General features: G+C 39.4%; 1 protein-coding gene across 1 annotated transcript; it reads right to left on the reverse strand.

Annotated features, from left to right (window-relative positions):
• Positions 1-175: 175 nt before the first annotated feature.
• zc3h15 (zinc finger CCCH-type containing 15) lies at positions 176-10,563 on the reverse strand. The gene is made up of 11 exons (XM_044214332.1): positions 10,356-10,563; positions 8,156-8,257; positions 7,817-7,922; positions 7,474-7,626; positions 6,660-6,751; positions 5,732-5,914; positions 4,602-4,682; positions 4,320-4,385; positions 4,023-4,133; positions 2,011-2,146; positions 176-1,261 (listed from the first exon to the last, which is right to left on the reverse strand). The coding sequence occupies exons 1-11, from the start codon at positions 10,428-10,430 to the stop codon at positions 1,080-1,082; spliced, it is 1,287 nt and encodes a 428-aa protein (XP_044070267.1). The 5' UTR covers positions 10,431-10,563; the 3' UTR covers positions 176-1,079.
• Positions 10,564-10,875: the final 312 nt, after the last annotated feature.

Genomic DNA, 10,875 nt, shown 5'->3' on the forward strand with positions numbered 1-10,875 from the left:
GATAAACACTATAAAGCTGAGGGAAGCTGCAGATTTGGGTGTCAATTCTCTGTATGATCATCACTACGAGCGACCCCTTTCAGATTGTCATTTGATACATCACTATAAAAATAGATTATAGCCGCTTTAACTCATAATGTAGGACAAGGCATCATCCAAGAAGAGAGACACTGGATGTACAGTAATCTTTTATTTCTTTAGGAGGCAACTCATGAGAACATTATTTACAATACTGGGCTGATAATGGAACCATTTGGTTTCCCTCCTGGGGCTTAATTATAGCACTAATCTGGTCTCAGAAATAGGGCCAACATTTTAGAAGCTTTTCCTTCAAAAAGTTACGTGAAATTTCCATAACAAAAGAAGGGGAAACAATCTTCGGTAGAATGATGAAAGTGTAACCTCAAACTGTAGCTTTTATTTTGGTATGCGCACAGGTGAGACTCTGAACAGATTCAGTTTCTTACAACAGAATCACTCCTGTTTATTTCCCACAAGTTCATTGTATAAGCTCTTTCAAAACATACGTCAATAATGCTATTAGATTTATTGAAGTCTTATCCCACCGTACAATCTCACAAGTATAGTGCTTTCATTTTTAAGCCCTTACAATGTCTCACTCTGCAGATCACTATATTCAATATTTAACTGATCAGGTAGAGAAGCACTTGAAGCCTAATTTATCAAAATGAATTTCAGTTTCAACATTAGTGAGTTCAGAGAGCAGCAAGTGCACAACAAATGCTCTTAATTAATGGAAATTCTGACAAGAAGCATTCACATGGAGTTGGCCCTGGTAAACCCTAATTGTCCCTGCTGTGGAAATTTGGACACCCAATGGACAAAAACGCAGAGGACATGGTGGGATGTAAGAGGGGCAATAGAGAAAACAGAGGGGGCAGAGACAGGAAGTGATGTCATGATATAATCAGGCTTTATTACTGGAGTCTCTGAATTTTAAAAATCATTCAAACATCTGGTCTCTTTGTTGTTTAGCTCCATGCATCCATCAGTCCGTCCCTTTGTCACTTAGTCCGTCCTAACTTCCTCCTCACGCTCCCTCACTCTCATGTGCTCCCTCAGTCTTCCAGCGCCAGTGTGTTGAGTTCCTCGTCGAGCTCCTCCAGATCTTCTCCCGTGAACAGGTTCTCATCCACCGGTACCTCCTCTTCACCATCCCCTCCTCCGTCCTCCCCACCTCCCTCTGCTCCCGAAAGCCCGTTGGCCTGAGCGCCACCGCAAGCTCCGTTCAGCTGCTCCTCTGTAGATGGGCAGAGGAGAAGGAGCAGGGAAGAAGAAAAAGACATTTTTTTAAAATCATGTTGTTTTGTCTGTTATGTATTAAAAGTACTCATTGATTTCTCTTTAAAGTCATCTTGAAGGGAATAGTTCAGATTTTTCTGTATGAGGTACTTATCCATAGTCACTGTACTACACAGCACGCCCCCAGTTTGGAGAAGCAGAGAGTTGTACCGGCACAGAAGCGAAACAATGTACTGCTGTGGACGGGGGCAGCAGCAGAATGTATTTTGATATCCAGCAGTGGATACAGTGCGCGACCAAGTTGCTTACGCGTAGGAATATGGAAGTTTTACGGTTGAGAAAATGTAGTTCCAAAGGAAATGGCTGTGTGATGGCAAGGTAAAGCGCTGAAAATAGTCAAAATATAGCGCACGCTTATATTTACTGATATTTTTCAGTGGGCCTTCATTTAGGTGGCTAAAATACGTTCTGCTGCTGACCCCGTCCTCGGCAGTACATCAGTTAGCTTCCGTGCCGGTACAACTCTCTGCTTCTCCAAACTGGGGGCGTGCCGACCGCAGGTAATACAAGGACAATAAATAAGTACCTCATACAGCCCCACTTCAAAAAACCTGAACTATCCCTTTAACTTATGATTTGAACAAAATGTATTGGCTGGTTACAGATAGTTGTTAAGCCTACCAACTGATGAGCACTGACATGGCAAATAGGCAGAAATTACTTATATAGTCAGTGAGTTTTTCTTACCATTGTCTGTTTCCGTTGGCTGAGTCTTATTCCTAGAGGTGAAACGGTCCGTGGATGCTACGGTAATGCCTGTGTTGTCGACCTCTTGTGGAACAAAACGGGATAAGTCTATGTCCTGGACCTCTGTAGTACTGATCTGAAATAGAAATTGTAAATAAGGTTTAGACAGGAGTGTGACACAAGACAGAGGTTAAACTATCATGTAGAGAAGCAGGGAAAGTATTGTGTTGAGGGAACTCTAGTACAGTTGGTCTGTGGATTTGGGAGGATAAATAGTGAAAATAAATGTTGGTTACAACTGAACAACCAACTCAATTAAATTAACAGCAGATTCTTTTGCTTTTGATTTATTGCACCAGTGTGCTGGAGTTAAAACCTGCCATTCGTTATGTATTTAATTTAAAATAACAGATACTGAATGTTTACATGTCCTGAAAGTGTGTTGGTGATATACAGTGACAAGGAGTCATTTTGCCCTCAATGCAGCATTCAGTGTTAATGCTGGATGCTGAATAAGGATGACGTTTTTTTTTTGTAGTGAATACTTTGCATAAATAAGGTAACAGATTTGTAATTAGCTGCACGAGGATATCTGCAGTTTTCAGAGAGGCAAATTGAAAACTTCTTCAGAACATTTCTTTGCTGCCTGGGACTGAATTTTCCAAAATAAAAACTTGTTGATAACAAAAAGAGATTTTCACTGAAGAAAATGCTTGCACATTTTAGTACCAGAGAAAATTAAGTCCAGGTTTACAATTAAATTAACCAGGAAATTAAGGGACAAAAAGCACAATTGTGTTTAATTAAGTTAAGATGAATGAAAGGAATTAATGAAAAATGTTTTATTGTTGCATTAAACTTGTTATGCATTAATTTACAGCCTGAATCCACTAAGCAGCACACAAGTGTCCAACAGGTGCAGATAATTAACAGGCAAATCTTTTGCTGTGTGAAAAGGCAGGCAGCTGCAATTCAGCAGGAATTACACCATTTAAATACAGAAAAACACCTCCAAGTCTGGGGACCAAACCACTTTTCTTCACCTGTAAGAAAGCTGAAATATAATTGCTTATGGATGAGGCAAAATAGCGTACTGAAGAAATGTGGCGGTCTCATCTTTGAGATATGGAAACTGTAGGGATTACATATTGTCAACCGTCATATCCAGATTTTATCCACATCAATTTTATAAAAAGTCTGGACAACAAAAAAACCACATGAAATGCGATTTCTGGAAATCGGATCCAAGCCACGTTTGGAGGTGGTTTGAAATGCGATTCCAATCGGATTTCTACAGATGCGTCTCAGCCTGGACGCTCAAAAGTGTCTTTTGCATCACTTGCAACACTACACATGGCGACGACGTCAAATCCAGAGTGACTGATTTGATTTGCCTGCAGTCTGAACAAAGCCTTAGAGCCCTGGTTCTAGGTGGTGCCTCTGTTTGACTTCACTTTGTGCAGCCAGCTTTTCAATTTATGTGCTAAACCTGGAAATTTGTGCTCTATTTGTGATGGAATTTTTAACACTCTTACTGGACATTAATGCAGTAACAGAAACATTATCTGTTCTAGCAGTCTGTTAGCTAAATGTCATTTTCACTTCCACCAAAATTAACATAGGATACATTTTTATGGTCTACTTCTCTCCTACACTGTAAAATCAGAGCAGCAGCCATGATCTCAAGCGTTTGGATATTTCTCTGAGTGTTAAATTTAGTTTAGATGATTTACATAAGTTCAACAATTTCAGCACTACAACAGGAACACACTTGTTGCCTCTGTTCACTGTGTTAAAAATATTTCAATACTGAAGCCTCATATATAACATAACCAACCATTTACAGCATAACCAAAATAACTAGCTCAAACTACATTACTGTTATACTGCAGATATTCTGTACCAACAATGCAAACTATATTAGACATCAAACAATGTTGAGTGCAGTTATTGTGCGGAGACAACTGTGTGTCACAGATACATTTGTAAAGTGTTGATAATTTCAGAATTACCTCTTCCTCATCATCTTCCTCATCTTCGCTGGCATATCGAGTGTCATCGGCTTCAGCATCGTCATCATCTACCAACTCTGGATGGAACTCGAACACCTCACGGCCGCTCACCTGCAGATACATGTGATTCGTTTCAATCCTGTATTACTGTGGAAATGTTTTCTGTAGCATCACTGTCAGTAAAACAAGTCAAGATGTACACTCATAAAGTGACCGCAGAAATCTATAGAGACACACAAACAGTTATTCAGAAAACTTTATCACCAATACACACACACCAGTTGGAGCCAGACTTACCACTAGCGATTTTCCAGCCTTGAAGTCCGCCTTCTTCTTCTCCATTTCCTCCCTTGCTTTGTCCACCTGTTAATCAACAGCATTTTTAAAATTTTATTTAAAAGGTGTAGCCACATACAATTCTTAAGTCTTATGACTTAGTCATGGAATCAAAACTCATGTGACAATGTCCTGAATCATCAGACCTCTTTTCCACAGAGAAATGTAAGGTACTTAAAATCAAAGATTTCTGGTGCTGCCCTGACAAACTGATGCTAATAATATTATTAAGCATGTTCCAACCTTCTCCTGCCTTTTCCTCTTCTTCCAAGCCAGGAAAGTCTCCAGGGTGATCCGAGTCACATCAGCACCCAGAGCGGCACGCTGCAGGGGGAGAGACAGACGTCAGGGTGTGGAGAGTAAAGAGAGCTTCCAGGGTAATATCAGTCACATGGAGTATTTAGAGAGCATTTGACATCAGACCCCGTGTGGTAGCCATGTTGGAGGTCCACACCTTTTGGGCTACAACATATGAAGGCAACTGGTTACATTTCGTAACATCCAATTTGGCTTTCTGAGACTTTTATTTCTGTGTTGTTTTTGCAGACTAATGAGTTTTTCTTGAGTTTCCAGTCTATCTGTATAGACAGGCATTTTACAACATTTACAATTTATCAATTTTGTGTTTATTGAGCCCGTCTTAAAATTGTTTTACTGTATTTTACTTGAGTATACTTTAATGTGTATGTGTGAAGCACTTTGTAACTGTTTTTAAAAAGGTGCAATACAAATACAGTTATTTACTTAACTTCTTGTACTAATGTCAGCTTGTTAGCCAAAATTTAACAGAATGCTAACCACCACTGTCTTGTTAACACATCTGACTTAAACACTAACACTTCTACTAGAAGCAAGCTGTGGTTAGTATTTGTGTAAACTTTCTTACAGCAGCATATTACCTGCTTAGCTGGCTGACAAAGTGAAGAACAAACAGTTTGTTCACAACAACCGAGCTTATGATTGACCTACAATTCTTGCTTTGGAGTAGAGACCCGATTAAAAGCTTCTTAACTTGCATTTAATCATTCTGCACTCATATCAACAATTTCTAATTATCAATTTATTTCGGTAAATACCTTTATTTGTTTATTTATTTATTTGTGCACACCCAATTCTACACTGGACCTCCATGACGGCAGCAACCATGCTTGTTGAGATCTGGGACACAAGTGTAAAGCCCATATTATGGAATGAAGATGGTTTGCACATCAGTAATGTGATGAAGCATCCTCAGCCCATCTCTTCCATGCCCCCTATGCTGCTCTTATTCACCCCAAGCCTCCAAAAATCACACATATGACAATTTCTCCTGATTCTATTAACTGCAAATTGGAAAGTAGGGACTTTGCATCCCTCCATCCATCCATCCATACCTCATTTTCTATCAGTTCCTCCAGCGAAATTTCCTCCTCTTTCTCCTCCTTTTTCTTGTCTTTTTTCAGTACAAAGCCGGGTGGCAGGGCGTGCCGGTACATACAGTCGCCGCCCCCCCCTGGGCACACCCAGAACCAGCCGTACTTATTATTCTCTATGGCGTCCAGGAAGTACTTACACACCTGTAGACAACACAACAGAGTAGGATATGTTACATAGACGGAACAGGGAAAACAGACAGCATCTTGTGTATTATATAGGATTTAGCTGGCAGAATATTAAGTTAGAGTGACTGTCAAGTGGGTCCATATGTTTGGGGATAAACAGCCATGAGATCACGGATTAACTGAATCCATCAGCGACAGAAATTCCTTGTGGGGTTTTTTTTGTTTTGTTTTTGTCATTTTAAACGACCTTGATCTGTGTTTTTTCTGGCTCAAAAAAACAGCTTAGCTGGTGCCCAAGTGACAGACAGTTTGGCTTTAATTCATGGCCAATTGTGAATGCCCCCAGCAATAAGAGGAATACCTCAGGGATCAAAGATTTATGTTATGATTGATCAAATCTAATACCTCCATTATTGCCCAAACCTAGTCCATGGAAACCCTTGTAGATATTTTCCCCCTTGGATTTGGTTTTCTCTTCGTCAGTCTCTTCTCTATCCCTTTCATTATCTCCATACTTCCTCAACTCCATATTCCTCTCTCATCTCGTTTACCTCCCTGTTACATGTCTGTAACTTGACTTAATTTCTCTGCCTGCAGATTCCTTTTTAGGCTCTATTTGGGCAGTTATGTCTCTCTTAGCGGTTCCTTATAGTTTTTTGGAAACAATTGTTCATAGTATCAATTATCAAATGGACATTTGATGGACCAGTTGATTTCCCTGTCTTTATTCATTGTTCATTATTCATCAGAACAGACTTACAATTTGTGTTTTGGCTTTCTTCTTCTCTGCCTCTCCATGTTTCTTGTTGACCACCTCCTCCAGCTTCTTCTCGTCCCAGTTGTCCATAGTGTCTAAACAGAAAAACAACATGCCGATATTCATTAATTCAACAAGTAATTAAGTGTTTTGCAAAAAATAAAACCCAAAGAAAAGGGGAATGCACAATAGTGAACCTTTTGTGGTCATTTCGTGTAACATGGATACTAATATTTTTATTCATTACAATACCAACATGTGTGCAGTTTACTCCTTTGAAGTTTATATATTTAAAACTGTAGCCGTGCTGCTTGGTGCAGATGCTGCCATCTAAAAAAAACGCTTCATTAGTACCTGTCCTGATTTATCGCTGAACTGTCAGTGTTTCTGAGAATCTGCATTTAGTGAGGGGTAGTTTGGCTTTTGCAGCCGGGTGTTCTCATTTTGCACTGTGACTCTTGGTGCTTGTAGGAAGTCTGATTTTCAAGTGGCTATTAAGTTTCAGGTGTTAAAAAAGTGCACCTCATTTCTCTTATACCTAATGCTGAACAAATCACTTCAAATTACACATTTTTTTCTCAAATTTAAATAAACAGAAAGAAGAAACAGAGCCACCAGAAAGTATGCTTACAATTTATGTATGCCAAGCAATTCCCAAAACTGTCAAAGTTTGTATCAGATGGCCTACTTATTAATTTATTGTCGCCGTTTAGGGACGATTATATCAAACATTACACTTTCTATTAAATAAAAATCATGATGCGGAAATGACGCTCAGCATTATAATACATCCTGGTCACCTACACTATACACTCACCTTTCTCCAGGTCTTCATCTCTTTCATCCACGTAGACACTTCTCTTCTCACATTTCCTCTCCATTGACAAATCATGGCTGAACTTGCACTTGTCACCTTTAGTACACTGGCCCTGCTTAAAGAATGCACACAGCACTGACTTTGGATCAACACCTGCAGAAAAGAGAGTAGAGTGAATGATTAATTATCTTTTCTAGTACACTGGTCAACTTTAATGAACGCACACAAGAACAACCAGCAAATATTTGGTATATTTTTAAATGATGAACAACACAAAATGAAAGACTAGCAGAGTTAAAATGTATTAATCTTCTGTCACTTTCACAGACTGTGTGTTGGTTACCTTTGCTGACTTTCTGTGCAGCAACTACAGGTTTAAACAGCTCATTGAGTTCGTCCAACTCTTTCTTCTTATCAGTCTTCTTTCCGGTCTTTTCTGCCTCAGCAGCCTACACACACACACAGATGGTAGATATATTCAAAGATGCATCCAATGAAATTAGCTCACAAAGATTAAAATGAGTGGTCAGTTCTTTCATTTGTTGTAGAAAAGTAGAGTGAGAAACAGCGAGACAAGAATGTTTGATTTGTGGACAGTTCAAACAAAAGACAGTCGGAGATGGAGAGAAATGAAGGGATGGAGGGAAAAAACAGATACTGAGAATAAGAATTGCCTGCAAACCTGTCTGGCACTTTGTTGTCCATGTTTGACTTGCTGAGTAACGTTCTTGATGAACTTCTGCTGCTTGGCCCCTTTCTTGTTCTTCAAGCCAAATGTCTTGTCCTAGAAAAACAAAACAAAAACCAAGTCAAATGGTGCTTCTGCATTGCATTGTTAGACATGTCCACCAACATCTGACAAATTATATTCTGTCAAATACCACAATGTGACTTTTATTGACTATTATTTTCGAATCATGAGAGCAAGGACACGAGTTGATGTTGCATCTCTGCTTGCACATTCTTCTTATATCACAGTACTACGATTCAGACATTCATCGCACAATCTGACACGCCTCAAAATTGAGAACATACAGTCTTGTCACAGATTGTGACCACAAACTCATCTCGCACAGTGTGACATGCAATGAACCTGCAACATTGCTGTCATCGCAGTGTGTAGGGGTCTTAAAATTAAGGATGGTGCAGCTGTTTGGTTATATTAGCACCAATATGTGGACACGATAGTGGTTAATAAGTGATTTCAGGGAAACCAGAATGTGATTTGAGCCACACAAACCTCACATACAAGTAAGCAAGTAAGATTCATTATGTCACATTGCCATAATCTGTCAATTCTAAGATGGCAACAACCACGGGGTCAACAACAATTTGCCTCTGCAATTGACCAAATCTGTAAGTAATAAAACAAATGTGACAACTGTTTTTCTGTAAGAGGAATTGTTTCTAAATCAGCAAAAATACTGACAGACTCGTATCTTATTTTGCCAGTGCACAATGTGATAAGATTTAAATAACATACATTTTTAGAGAAACAAGGCTGTTGAAATTGAAGGATGTGGCTGGCGTTATCTAACAATGTCTTAGTCAGTCTCTCAATCCTTTTTGACTTCTGAAGATGTAAAAATATAGTTTGTTAAAAAAGACTCAGTAATTTCACCAAAATAGCTGGGCATTGGAGTTTTTAGCAAACATTACTCAAATAGAAGTAGCTAGTGTGTTTTGAGGAACTATATTCAGCCACAGATTAACATGTCACCCAGTGGAACGGTGTGAATCACATGAGTTTTCAATAGTTTCTGGACAACAATTGAGGTCTATGGCAGTTGGCATAGAGGAATAAGCTTTGGATACACATACAATACCAGTTAACAGAACCAAATCATTGTTGGTTTTGGTCTTTTTGACCTTTGATGGGATTTGTAGGTAATCAACCTTATCTTAGATGGCACAGGAGTGATATCACAGTAGTGGGCTTGCTAAATCAGTATCACTACCTGTTGTAAAGTTACAAGTAAAAGCTAATTTCCATATCTGACATTCAGGGCAGATAAAACATGACGCTTTCTGAATTAGTAAATCATCTTGAATCAAACTCTATCGACAAACTGATCTGCAGTAATAAGCCATCTGGCACATTAACACGTTGCAGTACAATCTGTGCCTGTGTAAGTTAACTAATGTACAACAGCAAAAGACGGCTAATGCTGACAAGCCGGTATGGTTACACTGACAGACAGATATGACAATGTTTTATGGTTAGCCGAATCAACAGCTGCTTTCAGAAAGCGACATCGGCATTAACAGTAACAAATTGGACAACACACAAATTACGTTTAGAAACTACTAACTTTTCACCTGTTTTAGCTCGGCATCGAAACAGGCTCAAATCTGGTCCCTCATCTGTCCTGTGGAAGCAGGCCCATGGTACCACGCTTTGATGCCCGTTCATGTATAAAAACAACCAAGCTAATCATGTAATACACTACAAAGATGTTATCTTATGGTTCCTAATTTTATCTGCTGACTTTAGGGACGTATATCAACCTTACTAGGACAAATGTGAACACTTACTGCGGCGGCACGGCCCTGCTAGCTTGACCACCTCAGTAAGATACATGCATTTGTCAAAAGGTTAGCCTCCTAACAGCTGGCTAGCTGTTAGGAGGCTAACACTAATCGCTATAATTGAATTATAGCGATTGGCATTTTTGTTTGAAGGCAACTAAATTAATCACAACGACTACCGAACAATTAGGTAACGTTGACAACTGCCCAGAGGCCAGTGTAACTTTAGCGTTGACTTGTCAGCACTTGTTAGCTTCGGTACTGAACGAAAACCAGCCTACGGCGCGTGCGGTACGTTAGCTATCAGCTAACGCTAAACACCGACATGCTAACTCGTGTTATTTTTTTTTTACCTCAATTATCTTTTCCTTTTTCTTCTCTTGAGTTTTTTTATTTCCCGCGGGCTGAGCGGGTTTCTTCGGAGGCATGTCGGCTCAGGTATAGATGTATACAAAACGCTTATAGCCGGGTGATATTTAATTTAATGTGGTGTTTCGGCTGGGAGGTCAGCTCCACATTACCCAGTTGTTGCTAGCACAGCACAGCAACGGCGCTCTTAACTTACGTGTAAGTTGTTGATGTTCTGTGGCGTCATCACGCACCACAAGAGGCATGACGGGTACTGTAGTCTACAGAAAAACAATTTTATCTCGCTAACTAAAACCTGCTAAAACAAAAATAAAAACTAAATCTGTTTCTTGGAATAGGCGCCCGGAAACCCTGATTAATCCGGAATTTATATTTTATATTCACGATACATTTAATTTGAAATTTGGGCAGGCCCCATATTTGTTCGCTTAAATACTGTATTGTGCTTAGTGATGAGAATGTTGTAGTTGTTGATGATAAGTTCATATTTTTTATGCTGTGTGG

This window comes from Siniperca chuatsi, linkage group LG11 (genome assembly GCF_020085105.1).
Source record: "Siniperca chuatsi isolate FFG_IHB_CAS linkage group LG11, ASM2008510v1, whole genome shotgun sequence".
In the NCBI taxonomy this organism is placed as follows: domain Eukaryota; kingdom Metazoa; phylum Chordata; class Actinopteri; order Centrarchiformes; family Sinipercidae; genus Siniperca; species Siniperca chuatsi.

Excerpts from the sequence above, each read along its gene's own strand:
- zc3h15 (XM_044214332.1), bottom strand. The coding sequence starts at position 10,430 with ATGCCTCCGAAGAAACCCGCTCAGCCCGCGGGAAATAAAAAAACTCAA. Across the intron at positions 5,915-6,659 it reads AGAAAGCCAAAACACAAATT|GTGTGTAAGTACTTCCTGGA; the intron begins GTAAGTCTGTTC and ends TGTTGTCTACAG. Across the intron at positions 4,134-4,319 it reads AGGCTGGAAAATCGCTAGTG|GTGAGCGGCCGTGAGGTGTT; the intron begins GTAAGTCTGGCT and ends ATGTATCTGCAG.